This window comes from Vollenhovia emeryi, unplaced genomic scaffold (assembly GCF_000949405.1).
Source record: "Vollenhovia emeryi isolate VEMERY1.0 unplaced genomic scaffold, V.emery_V1.0 DF939183.1, whole genome shotgun sequence".
Classification (NCBI taxonomy): Eukaryota; Metazoa; Arthropoda; class Insecta; order Hymenoptera; family Formicidae; genus Vollenhovia; species Vollenhovia emeryi.
The window spans coordinates 1,164,767-1,182,219 of NW_011967183.1; the positions used below are offsets into that span (position 1 = coordinate 1,164,767).

Consider the following 17,453-nt stretch of genomic DNA (forward strand, 5'->3'; position numbering starts at 1 on the left):
GGTCAATTCAGTCAGTCGCATAAGAATTGACCAATCGCAGTCGATTATTCTTACGACTACGACCATTGTAGACAGAACCGAGAATCATTGTAGCGGAGGCTTAAGGCTGGGTCTACATAGGATGTAGTAAGTCGTGTCGGAAGAAATTGACCAATCACAGTTCATTATTCTCCTTACGGTCGAAGAATAATGAACTGTGATTGGTCAATTTCTTCCGACACGACTTACTACATCCAATGTAGACCCAGCCTAAGAGCTGCTCGCTCATTGGATGTGACGTAACTGTGTTACTATCGCAAGAAGTAAACTCTGCGCGTTGCATCGTGCGCGCTGGCAGTCAAAAATATGTCGTACGTAACTATTTCTTTTTATAATTTAAAAACTATGCTTGGGAGAAAATTTAGGTAAAGGAAAAATTCTCGATTTTCGCGATTTGAATGTGAAAATTCTCGGAAATGCAATTCTTGGAATTTTTGCTAGACTACGGATTGGGATTGGGATTAGATTGAAATTTGACCAATCAGAGTAAAAGTTACTGAACTTGAGATTAGTAAACTTTACTGTGATTGGTTAAATTTCAATCTAATCCCAATCCCAATCCGTAGTCTGATACGGGCTTTAGGTCACAGAATCACAGAACTATTTCAACGGAATTATTGAAACGATTCTATCAGAATGACCCTGTGATTGGTGATACGCAGGTTACGCTCCATGTGAATCCAGCCTTATAGTCTGTGGTCAGAGTGGAAACGCAGCCACATGGTCAAGCTTGTGTTTTACACAGGAGTTGAGTCTCTTGGTCTTGTTGATATAAGGTCTATGCTCAACTCGAGATTGAACCGTTGCCTGTTCGCTCTATCTTTACGTGCTTCTGGCCTTCTGCTGCTCCCTGCTGCTCCCTTCAGTTCCTTCTACAGTCGCTGCGACTGATCCGAGTGGGAATATAGTGTTGACAAAGGACATAAATGAAATTAAAAACCTAAGATTTTGCATAAAATGTGATATCCCATAAGGAATAAGAATACGATACCTTTTGGAATATAATTGTAAGGAAATATGGCTGAAGAAAGTAAGAAAATTTCCTTTGGTTTTGCAAAGTCTATAAAGAAGCCAATTTTGGATAAGCAGAAGCTGCACGAGGAGAAAAAAGTGGATTATATTGAATGTCTAGATGAAAAGGCGATTAAAGTAATCGGGTAAGTTAACAAGTTTATTTCAATGGAAAACTGCGCTTGTAACCTCATCTACAAGCCTTTAATGTTTTTAATATTCGTCTCTATATCTTTGACTTGGTGTCATTCATTTTCTAATAATGTTTAATTAAAACGTTATTGATTGTACTACTTGAACTTACTAAGCACCCCAAACGATACGTGTTATGTGTCGTAACAATCTGTAGGTAAATTTGATAGAAGGATACGTTTGTTTAGGAAAGAAGAGAAAAAAGAAGAGCCTCTTATTATTCCACTATTGGAATCTAATACCTGGCGCGATAGAATTATTAGCAAAATAGATGCTTCAAAGTCGAAAACAAGTAACGATGCGACACAGGGTGTCAAGATTAAACAAGAGCCAAACCAAGTATCAAATGGCGATTTAACGTCAGCTGATAAAGCTATTTCTCTCTTGAACGTACAAGTAAAAACGGAATTGCCCACCGAGAGTAAAACCCTCACCTTGGATGAGCAGGCAGCCAAGGAGATCATAGAAGACCTCAAATCGACAGAAATAAATCACGACGAATCGCACGATATAACTTTATCCGTAGTTAAGGGACAGGATTTAAACGGCGCGGAAGAAGTAAGTGCTTCCTTTTCATGAATCATCGATAACAGTTTGTAATACATTTAACTCAATCACATAAAAATATTGTATTTCTCTTTTTACGTAGAGTACGTTAGAAGATTACGAAAAGGTGCCACTCAATATCTTTGGTTCAGCTATGTTACGAGGTATGGGATGGAAACCTGGCGAAGGAATCGGTAAAAATCCAAAGTAAGAACTTTGTTTTCGAAGCATGTACATGTTATATATATATATATATTTATTTTGACGTGTATCTTTGTATTTGCAGACTCGTAACATCTGTTGTACCTGAATTACGGCCAATGGGGATGGGACTTGGTGCAGATAAGATAGCGTTGCAAAAACAGGTTGGAAAAACTCCCAAGGAAGAGGAAGAATTGCAGATAAAGAAAGGGAGTTTTATAAAAATCATTGCTGGCAAGCGTTCCAACGCGTATGGCCAAATAGAAGGCTTTGACGATGCGGGAAGATTAATCGTGAAAATGGCACTCAATGGAAATATCGTCTCTGTGAACGAGTGTATAGTTCAAGTAGTAACAAAGGCTGAATATTCGAAAAATTCCAAAGTTCTAAGTTAGTAGACGAAGCGATGATTTCTTGAGGGACTTTTAAATGAACAGGTGTAAAAGCGTACATAATTATAAAATTTCAGTTTGTCAACAGATTAGTTAAACTAGGCTTAAATTAATCTAGTTTCTCAATATATTCAATTGAAATCGGAGAATGATTTGCGAGAAAGATGCAAAGAACTGATGCAAGTATTGACTGCGCGCACGAGTGTGACATTTAATTTGCAACTTTTTAAAAGTCCCTGCATAATCTGTTGACTTGTACAAGATTACTGCAGTTTCAGTCTTTAGTATTCGATGAAACTCATTTCAGATGCTGCCAAGTATGAAGAACATAAGAAAAAGGAAGGTGCGAACAAACGGAGATCCGTATCGCTGGACAAATTTAGTAATAACGATAGCAGCGATTCAGACGTGTCCGATAGGAAAAGAAGGCACAGAGAGAACGAGCATGGACATCGATCGAGGAAATCGAGTAAAAAATCGAAAACCCAACCAAGGGATTTATCCGACAGCGAGAGTGACAGTGACAATAAGAGGAGAAATCGAAGGCGCTCCAGTAGTAACGATAGGATTAGAAAGGCAAAGAAATCCAAGAAATACAAAGGAAGAGATCAAGAACGAGAGGATAAAGTATCGAGATCCCTGGAATCTTTCGACAGAAGAAAATTGAAAAAATACAGGAGATCTCGATCATCCAGTAGACGATAACGTACTTAAATTGCAACATATATGAATGTTTTATCTTCTACATTGACTTGTATAATTTTATTTGTATCTCTTTTTAATAAAACTTATTTTTCCATATAGCTGAATCTTTTTCAGGTAAATCTCCAATCTCGTGTATCCTCTTTGACTTGAAATTATATTGTAGAGAATTTTTACAGAAGGCAGTCTGTAAAAGAAAAGGGAAGGGAATAGAATGGGCGGAGGTGAAGAAAGATCAATAATGTTTTGCCAACAATATTGTCATCTCAGATAACGTTGGAATCTCAAGTTGTTTCTCTCTCTCTTCTCTTGTATAAGAAGACATTTCATGATATCTACGTCATACGTAGAGTAGATAACACTTGTGGTTTTTACGTCATAGAGATAAACAGGTGATGACTTAACCTGTCATGTTGCGGGCAAGTGTCTCGTGGCACGGAATAAGAAGAATGACTAGTACGTGCGCGAGTCTGTCATTTCTACATTTAATGTAAAAAACAAGCAAAGAACGCAATTAAATTGTGCTGTTGTTGTCCAATATTTTCTCCGCTAAATTTTTGCATATCGAATCGCACTGCCTATATCGTAGCGTAAGCAGGGGATGCGGGTGACAAAGAGATGTTGACATTGTTGGTATATGTACGGTTTCAGCCCTACGTCTCGCGTTGGTCCAGCTGTCCGTCGGCGATGACAAGGCAACGAACGTCTCGCGAGCCGTCTCTTTTATCGAGCGTGCGAAACAGGACCGAGCCGATATCGTGACGCTGCCCGAGTCTTTCAACTCGCCATACGGAACGTGTAAATAACAAGAACATGAATGTTTTTTGACTTGCAGAAATGCCTTGAAAAAATTACAGAAATTACCCGGCCCCTCACCTTTTGTTTTTCACGCAACATTACACAGCCCTAATTAGAATCGGAATTAAAATTTGTCAAAATAAAAAAGTTGGAATACTATTTACTGGTTCATCACATTTCATAAAACAAATAGCTCACTTTGCGAAATATGCCGAGAGCATTCCGGACGGCGAGACGAGCGCGGCGTTGTCCGAGGCGGCGAGAAAGAATAATGTCTATGTGATCGCTGGCACGATAATGGAGAGAAGCAACGACAAGTTGTACAACACCTGCACGGTATGGGGACCGGATGGAAAACTCGTAGCCAAGCACAGAAAGGTGAAAATGTCGCACGTCTTTCTATAATGAAAGAAATGCTTAAGATGCTTCCTTACAGATGCATTTGTTCGATATTGACGTTAAAGGGAAAGTGACTTTTCGCGAAAGTGACGTCCTATCCGCTGGCAATACCCTTACCACCTTTCAAGCGAAAGGTTGCAAAATCGGCATTGGTATTTGCTATGATATCAGATTTGAAGAAATGGCACGACTCTATAGAAACCAAGGTGATTAATTTACCATATATATCAACTATAGTTGTATATATTAATTCCGTGATGTATTAGGTTGTCAGATGTTGATATATCCGGCGGCATTCACCATGACCACTGGCCCGCTGCATTGGTCGCTTCTGCAGCGTGCCAGAGCAACTGACAATCAATTATACGTAGCCAGCGTATCACCGGCACGTGGCTCACCGCCTGGATACGTCGCTTGGGGGCATACCCAGTTAACCAATCCTTGGGGAGAAATACTTGAAGAGTTGGATGCTGCCGAGGATATGGTGGTCTCCGATATAGGTAATTAATGTTGCAAAGCTAGAATTACGATCAAACGGCACATATACTTTTCAACAGACTTTTCCAATACTACAATATACTTTGTAGGGTGTGTAAAACGTGTTATTATAATTTATTATATTTAATATAAAACGTCATTTGTCGGGCATATAAAATATAGTTGTAGTATATTTAAGTTAAGTGACAAAAAATTAATATATACATACATGTAACATAAGAAATAATACTGCATTATTCTACAGATCTGGCAGTCGTGGATCAAGTCAGAGCTCAAATCCCGACGTTCGATCAACGTCGTACTGATCTGTATGACACCATTTGGAAGAAGGGAAATTAGCAAGACGCTTATGTCATTAAGTAATTTCGCACGTGTTATCATGAGCAATCCTATCGTCATCAACTGTTATTATAGAAAAGAGAGCTTCAAATTTCACATTCAAACACATTCAAACTTGGTAGATAAATATATTTTGTCAAATGTATATCTACACGTGTGATACGATATTGTAAATCTAATTATTCTCATCGGTATCAATTTCGTATCTTTTGATATACCTACCAATTTCGTCTTATCGTTAAATCGTTATTTCATCAACTTGTTGCTTCAGGGAAGATTAGAGAAATTTCCGTTCAAAGAGACAATATATCGAGTCTGTTTAGTATTTTGAATTTTATTGTAATTTCATATATGTAGATTTTGAATCATCACTCACACATAAAAGGCCCCTGGATCATTATATGACATTGTTATGTCGAAAGTACGTATTGCAGTAAAATTACATCGATATATTACACACACACTAACACATCTTCTCTTTCTCTGGTAAATTAGGTTAGGTCAGTTTTCTACTTAAAATGTAAGCTTTTTATAAAATGTAAGCTATAAAAGAGAGGAAAAGCATAAATATAAGCGTGTGTTTACAAAGAGAGATATAGTTGAGCAATCTCAAAGCAATCCAAAAGTCTGGCAAATTTGATGAAAGTTTTGAAAACATAGCAAGATTGCATGAAAAATTAGGTCACGTCCGAGCCAGGCTGGTACTGCGAACAAGTCTATCGTATTTGAGTTACAATCATTTATTTATCTCAAACTATTAATTCGGCTTCGGTGGTGCCGTTTGTCCAACTTTGCCTTGATTGTTGCGCGAAACTCGGGCAAGGCGCATATTTAAAATTCAAGAGAGTCAAGACTCGGAAACTAATACGCCTTCGGTATTGAAAGCGGCTCAATTGAGATGTTTAGTACCTTAAATTGAGGCGATTGAAAGATTGCCTTCAACGCTTCAATATGGTATAAACACATGGTAATAAGTGAGCAAGCTCCTAACGACCAAGATATATTATCAACTTCCGTGCGACGGATGGAAGTAAGAAATGTATAAATTAGGCTCTAATGCACCACACACGCAATATTAAGAGCTCGCGCGGAACTTATTCGCAAATACCCTGTGGTAGTGATAGAACGGACCTTGATTCACACAACAATTGATTCGCGCGCCATCATTCTCTCGCTTTTTGCGCAGTCAAACGTGACAGATGATTTTTATCAACATTAACGATACCTAACGATCGTAACGTTTATATAGAATCTTATGGATAAACATTTTTCAAAAGAATAACAATTCTTCGTAATAATCCCTTTCTCATGTAGTAAATAGAATTTCCGCCTAATTAATCGATTATACGTTATGTATATATATGTATACACGTTAATCAATATGTTATTCACTATTACCATCGTCATCTTTACACAATTACGATTGTTCCAGCCTCTCTTTTGTCATCTCCAATTCTTTAAGAGGATGCTTTCGGCAGAGATATTCACAGCGCTAATCGAAGCCTCCGAAATTCGCAAAGCGATTAGCGATCCAAGGACGAGGAGAGAGTAATCAAACGTCGTAAAAATATATATATTATATTATATATATCACAGACAAGCATATACGTGCGCAAATACCGGAATACGCGGTGTCGCAATACTGGAGACTCGCAGATATTCGTAATATACAGTAGCGCCATTTCTCTTATTATTAGCGAGGAATGACTTATAATATAGCACCGTATTTTCATGTTCACCCTGAAAAGATCAAGAAAGCACGTTTGGGTACGTTATACTATTACAATTCGTGTGGCCCCATGTTGCTCGGCTTTATCGGCTTTATCGGCTTTATCGGCTGCTGTTGGTATTGGAATATCGTTTCGCATTTCGTTAAAAGCAGTCGGCTCCTTTGCTTTTTTTTTTATATCGGTTTCCGGTAAGCGTTAGAAAATAACAGATTTCTATAACATGGCAAGGCTCCAAAGTCGCATTCGCATCGATCACTAATCGGCAATTGTCACATAATACTTAAGAATATTAGACTCTTCTCGTTTAATTATATTAATCATTTATGCTTCTCGATTTATTCACCGACCAACAATTAATAGCGCGGTATCGCAAATCGACAGCAATTATAATTAACTGGCTTGTTATCGCGTGAAAATTCAGGCGCTTATTATAATTATCGCCGCTTTGAAATGTGCGAATAATAGTGAATTAGTGATCGAGTGTCAATTGGAGAGTAATCGAAATGTTTTGCAATATGGAAGCGGGCGGAAAAGTACGTTGTTGAGATACAAAACGTCCAAACTTTCACCAAGTCAAAAGTTGCATAGCGATATTATTCTATTCAAGTTTCTATTTCGAAATAAAACATGTTCACGCGTGTAATAAAAAGATTTTAACAGACAAACCCTCTCGCAATAAGAATGCACAAACGATGCCTATATTATAAGAATATATTTTTTCGTTTTAAAAACATGCGTTTACGTTACAAGTTTTCTCTCAATCAATGAGATCGATTTGTATGAACTTGTAGTAAAATCTGGTAACGTACGCGAGCGAACACTTTGTCATTAGATATGACAAAGAGACCGCTTGACTCGGCTAATTTTATCTCCACGAGGGAAAAGCTTTTTCTCGCGCACGCGAAACAAACATTATCGAAAGCGCGACTGTCGAAAGGAAATTTGCCCAAGATTTATGCATACGGATCATGAGAGAATGAATTTTATGCGAGATGTCCTTTTAAAAGAAACGCCTCATTATCGGCGAACCCGATAGCAAAGTAGAGCAAAGCGAACGAAGGGTAAAAAGTGGATTGAATTGGAGATTGAATCGAGTCTCTCTTTCAAACAAAGAGGATATCACGCACTCGACGAAACGTTCCAGCTCCTATAGTGTTCGCTGACGAGAGACTTGTGTATCTGCGCACTAATCTCTCAACTCAACCCGACACGTTTCTTTTGTCGCATCACACATCGTTTTGCGACAATCAACAAATTTTTACCTAGTACACACGCACACGTCTCGAGCGCGAATATTGTCGAAGGCGAGATGCCAAATGTTTTCGCCAATTCTTATTATAATCTCGTATCCCTCATATCCATTCTCGAGCTGCTACCTAGGTAGTCTTGTCGTCATTTCGACGTCAAGATAACGTCAGCTTAACTGCAGAATTGCTACCAATTAAGCTGGGCTAACCGAGAATTGAGCATCGAATTAATTTTCTTACGATAATTTTACCTGCCTTATCGCACATATTTTCTGTACAACCTAATGCTGAATTTTACTCGAAACGAGATCAAGTGCACCTCGTATACGACAGTGGCTGACTGGTCTGATTGTGAGCGTTCGGATTAGGCCAAGAGCTACTCACGTCATTCTTTCACGTTCGAATATGAGTAGGTTTTAACTCGATATCGAGTTTGCGTGCCGTCTGATAAGTGTTATCACATCGAATTTGACAGGGTGGAAAAATATGAGAAAATGGATTTCGAAAGAAGTCGAAAAATGGAGAAAATCAAAAAGACTCGCTTTTGTGTGTGTGTGTGTCTCTGTGTACGCGCGCGCGTATCAAACCTGACCAAATTCACAATTTTTTTCAAGCTTTGCTCTTATCAAAATTATGAAAAAAATATAAATCTTCTTAATTTGGTGATGCAATAACAACAGCTACCATTGAAACTAGCGTCGAAACGACTACATTTATGAACTCTGTTGCTTGTTATTCGTCAAGTCAACATTTCGTTTCCTCAATTATTTTGAAAAAGCGACTCGATCGTTCGATCGAACTGTATCGGTCTATTACAAGAAACTGCAGTTCTCGGTTAACTGAGCTCGCGCTATTCCAAATGGACGACCTAATTACTCTCTACGGGTAAAGAACATACGAGACAAACCTGCCTCGAGGATTTCTTGTACGTAATTTTCTTGTCGTCGTCATCGTCGTCACCATTATCACTGATGGGCGAATTCTTGGAATTATCCGATGAGGGGAAGATCTATGGCGATGACGATTCTCGTCTGTTACTAAGGCACCATCGATAACGCGATCAATAGGCCCAACAGGCACATGACAGGACTCTGCTCGTTGATCTTGGACGATCCTGCGGCATCGTACACGTCTGGGCCACTCCAATCGTCGCTATCGTCGAGACACTCGAACTCGCAGCAGCGTTCACCCACGCGGAACCTTTTGCATTTCTGCGGAGTAATCGTGACATGAGATCGGTCAGCGTTTAAATCAGCCTCAAAATTATTCATTTATCATTTACAAAACTTAACCAGATAAAGATATTCTTTAGCGATTCTCTCATAGAAAACAGTCTATCTCGCGACATAGCTTTTGCATTATAAAACATAAAAAAAAGATGTTTATTTTTCAGTCTTACAATTAGATTCGTCTATAAAGGTATTTATAGAAATGTAATTTGAAGCTTATTTGCAATAAACCCAGTCCTTGCGAGACATGATATTGCAATCGTAGGCAAGATTAGCATAAAACTCGTCGCATGATGCAAATCGTAGTCCAGGCCCTACTGCCCTACATGAGACTTATCGCAAAAAAAATATGCGTCGCGTTGTGCTCGCGAGAACGTGTAGAGATGTTTAACGACGTGTGAAACGAGTTAATTGTACACGTGGACGTGTACAATCTGACGCATCTATACGCCCGCATTCGCAAACATGACATACGATTAATCGATTTTCTTGGTCTTTCGTGAAATATCTCAACTCTCTCTCTCTCTCAATTAATTCTCTATATGTGCATTTTTGAAGTATTATAATCAAATATTAAAAACGTAAAGATTTTACAAGTTTTTAGAACAGAAACGGAATGAAAAAAGAATTCATTTCATAACTTGGGAATTTGAAAAGAATTCCCAATTCTTTATGATTTCTCTGTGCTATGTGGATCATTAATGAACTTTCCTCCAACGTGGTACTAGTAAGGTCTAGCTGGAAGAAATTTAATAAATCAATTATTAACTATCCTGTTGAATAATTGAATAGTGTTCATTTATGCAAAGGACGTATATTTCTCTCTCTCTGATTAGTTCTCATTTGAGCAAATTGAGCAAAATCTTTTTAAATAAGTTTTAATTAAATTACTTCACCAGCAGAACGCTTCATTTTTTAATATTGTCTCGAGAATTATACACACGAGAAATTCTCAAACCATTTGATCCCGTAAACAAAACTTTTCACACACACTCCCGTCTCTCTCTCTCTCTCTCTCTCTCTCTCTTTGGTGCCAACTGGTGTACTATCTGACAGACTAGTTATGAAGATCGCTCTCTTTTGCAATATTCTAGTCAAGAAATTTTTCCTTCGGTACACATATCGTAAAATATGAAATATTTCTCACATACTGATTTTTACTATTTTTACTTTTTAGTAAGAATCGATAAGATAGCAATATTTATTATTTCTATAAAAATCAAATTTCACGAAATTACCGGTTCATTGTTAGTATTGTCCGATATTATTGAGTCCAACGTTAACATGCTTTTACTTCTCGTTAAGGTCTCTCCTTGCGAACTGTACAAAGCCGATTGCGCGCTTATTAGCGGTATAGCGGTCATTAAGTGCGTAATGTACGACATGGAACTTTGTGCTACTTTAGACGGTGGCGCATGTACAACATTGATTTTAATCGGTGGCGCGGGTGTAGAGAGAGTATAATTAAAACGTAGTTAAAGTGACGAGTGTATGCACGTGAGTCGCAAGGTCGCCGAGAAAAATGCGATTCATTCGCAAAACTACACCAATCCTTTTTATTTCTTATTGCGCTAATAAAGTAGTAAATTGCCTTTGTTGTTCCCAGTAGATGAAAATGTTTACTGGGCTCTATCATCTCGCGGTAATTAGTAAAACCACGCTATCGGTAGAAAATTCCCTACTCGAGAAAAAGATGCTCGTGAACATGATTTCTACAACATTAAATGCAATTTAACGCTTTGGTAAAAAAAAATTTTACTTGTAGAAAATTCGATCCCAGGATATGTGTGGATTCGAATAACTTGGCATCGCAGATACATGTTGCTCGCATTCTCGAGTACTCACGTATGGTGGCGTACAGTAAATAGCCTTACACCACAATGGCTCGGAATGATAGCAGACGCAGAGACTGCAAACCGCAGGTCCTGGCACGTAGAAGAGGCCGTGTTTAACAGTGCCACCCTGAAAATCCGTACAATTCTCCTCCAGGGCATCTGAAACAATTTACCACACACATTACAATTCGCAATCATACATCGCACACTGTGACACAAAAGAATCAGTCAAGTTGAATTAGAAATTAATACTTTCAAGAGAAAGAGACAGATGGAGAATAACACACATCTAAGCACAGAGTGAAACATAAAAATTATAAACATTTTTACCCGGACAAGTGTCTCAAAATACATATTATCTTTTTCATTCAAACCGTTTCACTTTCCGTTGTCAGTGACGAATCCTATGTCTACGTGTGCCGCTTACTTGTTCTCGCTGGCAGGAATAAAAGGGTGGACAGGCAGAACGTCCACGTGAATGACTTGCTGACAGAGGGCCACTTCATGATCTGCGGGACGTTTACTTGGAAAAAGTGGGACGTGCTTGTATCGATAGGTAGTCTCTCAGAGTGGTCGGCTACTGCAGCAACCTCCGTTCGTGCACTGACAGCAACAGGAACATGTTGCCTGCGCGAAAGCATCAGGATACATTTGTCATCGTGTTAGATCAATTTCGCGTGGGTTTGACCTAATGAACCGTAATCGCGCGATAATTGTCGTCTCGGCCTTACAGCCAGAATTATCGCGTATCGCGGAACTGGGAAATTTGCGAGAAACGCAGAATAGCTTGATGGCTGCTGATGACTGCGGAAGATTACGCAGTGCGCGTACACGATGCAGAATTTTATTCAATTAGCGCAATGTATATCATTTCCTCTATAAATTGCCAAACTATAATTCAATTTAGGCTTTTGTTCTTTTTCATTGAGATAGTAGGTTTTCAACGTCCAAATTCAATCACGAATCCTTTCTCGCAACGATTACACGATCTAACGATCAATTTTCCCCTAAACAGATTTCATTCCAAGAGCAATAATTCATGGTGGAACCAACAAACGATGTCTATTCATTTAGCAGAAACTCCGCTATCTCATATTAGTTGATCAGTTGACATTTCCGGATACGTGTAAATGAGTTTCATTAAGATGAGAATTTTCAAAATTGGCAAACGAGCTTCAGTTTTTTCACCACCCTTGAAAGTTACCCAAGAAACCCAAGTCCATATTTGCGATGTAATCGACGTAACGTCTGCCATACCGATTATTACACGAGGTATATAAACGGCGCACCAATACCAATTCTTCAACTTGTTCAAAGTTTCAAGCTGACTTTGGTAAAGGAACTTTTCGACGCTATACATATGTGAAGAGAGAATCTATCATTTATCTTTTATCAACAATAGAATCAATTGGTGTAAAGTCTACTATTATAGTTTCTATAGAGCTGAAATTCGTTAAAATCTTTATGTAAATGTACGTTCTGTAGTTGGACGTGAGTAAAGTCTTTCCGAAGCGATCATTCTGAATCGTTGTCGTGACGATTCCTCAAAGCTATCGCACGATCCTAGGATCCATATGCAGAGACAAACTTTAGCGCGCCGCGTCGTTTGCGTTATAAGCGTATAGAATCAATCGACAGCAGCTATTATCTGGATCTTCTTCCAATTACACTGTTTTCTCCATGTGTTTTGAATAGTTTTTAATATCAACTTGATTAATTTTCACTTAATTTGAATCCGAGAGAGAGAGAGAGAGAGAGAGAGAGAGAGAGAGAGAGAGAGAGAGAGAGAGAGAGAGAGAGAGACATGGAAATCTACATACATATAGTTTTCTATTTTATAAAATAGACCTCCTGTTTATAGATACAAATGTGAAAGGTGTTTTGAAAACATGTATAAGGAATTATTCATTATATTTAAGAAAAATGTAAAATGATGCATCGAGAGGAAAATCTCGAAACACTGTAAAGTTGTTGGATCCGTGCTGATGATGAAATAAAAATGTGTATTTATTTATATTCCTAAGCACAGTAACGCATAAGAGTTTGCTCAAGTGGATTGAATAGTTGGCGGTATTATCTTTTCGCATTGATTCTTTTCAATGCATTAAACATCGAGTATCCAAAAGACGCAACATTCACTAGATTCATAGTTAAAAAGCATTTTGCTGAAAGAAAAGAACGTTATGTAAATGAGATGAAACGGAAAAGGCCAATTGTTAAGAGCAAAGAGATAAGATGAGAAATAAAGGAATGGAAAATCGGTTTCCAGGAAGCGCGCGAATGATGTCAACGACACGACGCTCGTATCTATTACGGAATTGCGCTGGTTGTAGAGCAGGAACATGAGGGATGACGTCAGTCCGTTACGCTTTACATTGGATAATCAGTTGACAGCTGACGCGACGCGACGGGACCAACTAGCATCAGGTTGATGCAACCGATCGGTTATCCAGGCCGGCCGGAAATAAATCCGCATAGCAATGACGTTACCTTTGTACTACATCGCTCCGCCCCAATCGCCCGCTTTACATCGCCTTACATCGCCCCTCGTTGCTCCGCACGCACGTGCATACGTATACTCTTCCTCCGAAGAGAAGGGTGTGTGTGCACAATTTTTACTAATAAATCGATACATACATCCTATTCCGCGGGAAATCGGCCGTTTAGGAGAGGAGAGACAAAGTGAGAGAAAGAGGAGAAAGAAAAGGGGTACCGTACCGGCTGCGTGTTCGTCGCGAGACCTCCGAGAGGCTCAACGCGATGCAGCGGTTGATAGCGGCACCGACCGACTGACTGACTTGAACTCTGTCCGCTGTCGCAGTGTAAACTCATTCCTCTCACGCGGCTACCCGCGGGCTGCGGGTCGATCGAATACGTTTCGCGCTGTTCGCGCATCGCCTCTCCCTCTTTCTCTCTCCCTCTCTCGCTCGTTCTCTCCTTTTCTCGCAACGCTGCGACGAAACCACCCCCAGTCGCCACGCCGCCGCCGCCTCCGCCCCACAGTTGTCGTCACTTTTTTTTGTGTTTTTCGAACTGTAATAATAAATTGACTTAAATTCACTCGGAGAGACCTATAGATGAAGAGTAGAAGAGGGTAGCTCTTGGCTTTTTTAGAGAATTAGATGATTATATAAGTCACTCGCGCTCTTCGTAAAGCGCTAATTTATTGCATTTCAGATAATCAAATGTCACGAATTGAAGAAAAGAAATGCATAAAGAAATGCGCGGCAGATTGAAAAAAAATTAGTATAATAATAATACCGCATGTAGAATATATTGATTCGTGGACACTCGGTCAAATATGGAACTTGGCCAATTTGCCATTTGGCTTCGCGAAGACAATTCCAAAATATCTATACTCAAGAACGCGACGGCGCGAAATATCTTCTCGCTTTAACTTGAACTTACAATTGACGTAGCAGATTTGAAGAAATAATTGTACTTACAAGAGATACGTTTATACACAGAGAAATAAATATTTACCTCGCACAACGTTCTCTGTCATCTCGACTCGATTGATTTCAACCAATTTCAGCTGTCGATCTCTCTTGGGGCCAATTAACTACAATTAAACCCATTACAATTATTCCGGCCGGCACTTTTCCCGAATCCCGGTGAGAATGCGCGAGCGCGGTCACCATGGCGGTCGTCGTGGCAACCGTACGCGTCCTTGGTCCTTGTCAAACTCGAAACTCGAACCAAAGGAATCTGGAGAATCGAAACGTGTGAGGGGTTAATCAACGCTAGTCCTTATCGTTGGCTCCTTTCGATTTCCGATCCGTACGGGGTCATGAACGATTGCCTGTCGTTGAACGCGGCAGCTGGTCGCGTCGCTCACTTGGCACGCGAAAAAGTAAGGGCCAATTCACCAGGAATTACTCGTTGCCGTTTCCGGTGAGGAAATTTCCCATGTCAATTCCATGACAAGTACAACGATTACATTGTTAATTAGGAGGAAAAACGGATCCAAGAACGTCGACGCCATCTCGTTTATCTTATCGCTGCCTTTTTACGCGAGCAAGGGTGAGCAAGAATCCACGTTTATATTAATATCCAAGACCGTTTTGAACCGTCGACTAAGCACTAATGTTAAAGCCTGATTTGCGAAAAGTAAATATCTGGAAATATATAACGAGCGAGTGCATATTTGCCCAAAATTAGAAAAGTGATTAAATTGAAAACTATATTTATTCCAAGTAGTTATTCCAATAGCGCGGAAAGCCTTTTCAAGGAGGCTCAACTCTCCCGAGACATACACGTGTGCGACAATATCGATCTGGAAACTATCATTCTTGAGTACATCGATTACCATTACGCCAAGTACAACAGATATCCCAAGTTGTGCAGGAAGGCGGAGCCAGGTAGCGTCGGAAACGTAGCTCAAAATACGTAAGGATGAATATTGACTGATTTACAGTTACAAGTACACTGCGATGTTGAGTTATAACTGAATATCGCGATAAAATTGATCTTTCGTAACAGCAACAAGAGAGATAGAGTTGACGGTAGCAACAATATTGGCAAAACTAAAGCCACGCAGAGACATGCCGCTTCAACGCTTCCGCGGAACGAGTTAAATCTCGATATCATGGTGACGCCGATCTTTCCCGCGGAAGAGCGCGCACAAGTGCCAATGTTTGACGACACTTGTACCAATGAAACTTTCAATTACGACGTACTGAAACCTATCGGTAATCTCTATCCACCCGGCTCTGAACTCAAGGAAATCGCAGATATTATGTCACGGGTGAAAAAATAGGAAATATTGTGACTTGAACAGAAATTATACTTGTCCTCCCTCTAATAAATACATGTATACAAATTACAGGAAATAGTGCAACAAAACTTGAATGTTCATTGGGACGACGTAAAAGGACTCAAGGATTGCAAGATGTTGTTGAAAGAAGCTATATTTTATCCGATGAAATATCCAAGCTTGTTTAATGGGAAACTCGGTTTTTGCAAAGGCGTATTATTATACGGTCCACCGGGAACTGGTACGTAATTATTTATATCGCCCACTGGTAAATTCACCAAGAAACTCACCCTCCAACAGGTAAGACGATGCTCGCGAAAGCAGTCGCTACCGAATGCCAATCGACCTTCTTTAACATCACTTCCAGCTCGGTTATCAGCAAATGGAGAGGCGATTCGGAGAAATATATTCGTGTAAGTCTAATAACTGATTACATGATAATAAGATAGTCTCAAAGATTCAAAATATGAATAAAATCCTACGGGATACTTTTCTCGAAATTTCTATTGATCTCAACAATGAATGACGGAAGTCTATTCTCGACACCTTTCTATCGTGAGAAATAATCCGATTCAAGTTTTAATATTATATATTTTTTATAAATTATATCTCCGTATCTATTACATCCTTTACTTGCGATAAAATTATGAAATAATCACTTTAATTAGCAAATTTGAACACATCCAAATAAAACAGAGGTGAAAAGGTCTTTGCCGACTTTAGGTGCTCACAGATCTTGCTAAGCATTATGCACCGACGATAATCTTTATCGATGAGATTGATTGGACGACCACAAAAAACGTAGACGATGCCTCATCGAGTTCGGAACCTGCTAGAAGATTTCGAGCGGAATTTCTCGCCAGATTGGACGGTTTATTATCAATGGAATACACAAATGTAGTATTGTTAGCAGCTACAAACGTGCCATGGTAAGTTATTTTTCAAGAGAAGACAATTTCATATTATTTTCTTACACCTTTTACGCGATGTTATATATTTTAGATCTTTTCAGGAATATAGACGTTGCCTTGTTACGACGTTTAGAAAAGCGGATTTTTGTGGATCTACCCGACGAAGCTAGTCGATTAGAAATATTGCAATCTTACGTGCACAATGATCTGTACAACTCGCCAGAGATGTTGCAAGTTGCGCGAGAAACTGCGGGATATTCTTGCGCAGATTTGAAATTGCTCTGCAAGGAAGCATGGATCAATCAATTGCGACCTATTTGGGCGAGTCTTGAGGCTAAAAGAACCTCTGTGAAAGATATTCAAACCGATGGTTTCATCAGTGCAATTGAACACATTGCCCTTGCTAAGTCCAGGATAAAACCGATTGCCAAGCATATGAGCGTGCAATATATAGAATGGCATAAAGAATTTGGTTTTTCAAAATAATTAACTATCATTAATATAGAACGCACGCACAATTATATATTCATTAAGTATATTCAAACATTATAGATTAGCTTTTTTTCTGCAAAATAATGATATTTGAAATACTTGTAAAATATATATTAATTTGTTTAAACTTGATACT

The 17,453-nt window shown here is 39.1% G+C and overlaps 5 protein-coding genes across 6 annotated transcripts in view; 3 read left to right on the top strand and 2 right to left on the bottom strand.

Annotated features, from left to right (window-relative positions):
* Nucleotides 1-322, bottom strand: part of LOC105562881 — a 5,999-nt gene extending 5,677 nt beyond the window's left edge. The window contains exon 1 of the mRNA XM_012014025.1: nt 245-322. Coding sequence (XP_011869415.1) covers nt 245-322 — 78 coding nt within the window. The remainder of the gene's footprint in view (nt 1-244) is intronic.
* A 468-nt stretch (nt 323-790) lies between these two features.
* LOC105562855 (G patch domain and KOW motifs-containing protein) lies at nt 791-3,184 on the top strand. Its single transcript, XM_012013966.1, has 5 exons — nt 791-1,196; nt 1,431-1,800; nt 1,892-1,995; nt 2,075-2,379; nt 2,689-3,184. The coding sequence occupies exons 1-5, from the start codon at nt 1,057-1,059 to the stop codon at nt 3,084-3,086; spliced, it is 1,317 nt and encodes a 438-aa protein (XP_011869356.1). The 5' UTR covers nt 791-1,056; the 3' UTR covers nt 3,087-3,184.
* Nucleotides 3,185-3,403: 219 nt separating this feature from the next.
* LOC105562857 (omega-amidase NIT2) lies at nt 3,404-5,576 on the top strand. Its single transcript, XM_012013969.1, has 6 exons — nt 3,404-3,539; nt 3,735-3,881; nt 4,075-4,259; nt 4,318-4,486; nt 4,547-4,780; nt 5,023-5,576. The coding sequence occupies exons 1-6, from the start codon at nt 3,494-3,496 to the stop codon at nt 5,115-5,117; spliced, it is 876 nt and encodes a 291-aa protein (XP_011869359.1). The 5' UTR covers nt 3,404-3,493; the 3' UTR covers nt 5,118-5,576.
* LOC105562856 lies at nt 5,432-14,006 on the bottom strand. Of its 2 annotated transcripts, none has more exons than XM_012013968.1 (4): nt 13,877-14,006; nt 11,586-11,785; nt 11,169-11,317; nt 5,432-9,305 (listed from the first exon to the last, which is right to left on the bottom strand). In XM_012013968.1, the coding sequence occupies exons 2-4, from the start codon at nt 11,662-11,664 to the stop codon at nt 9,132-9,134; spliced, it is 402 nt and encodes a 133-aa protein (XP_011869358.1). In that variant the 5' UTR covers nt 11,665-11,785; nt 13,877-14,006; the 3' UTR covers nt 5,432-9,131. The 2 variants fall into 2 exon arrangements, with proteins under 2 accessions (XP_011869358.1, XP_011869357.1); XM_012013967.1 differs by having other exon boundaries at nt 13,649-14,006.
* Nucleotides 14,007-14,948: 942 nt separating this feature from the next.
* Nucleotides 14,949-17,415, top strand: LOC105562882 (katanin p60 ATPase-containing subunit A-like 2). The gene is made up of 8 exons (XM_012014026.1): nt 14,949-15,011; nt 15,111-15,181; nt 15,359-15,547; nt 15,641-15,905; nt 15,987-16,155; nt 16,215-16,327; nt 16,638-16,843; nt 16,927-17,415. The coding sequence occupies exons 1-8, from the start codon at nt 14,949-14,951 to the stop codon at nt 17,309-17,311; spliced, it is 1,461 nt and encodes a 486-aa protein (XP_011869416.1). The 3' UTR covers nt 17,312-17,415.
* The last annotated feature ends 38 nt before the right edge of the window (nt 17,416-17,453 follow it).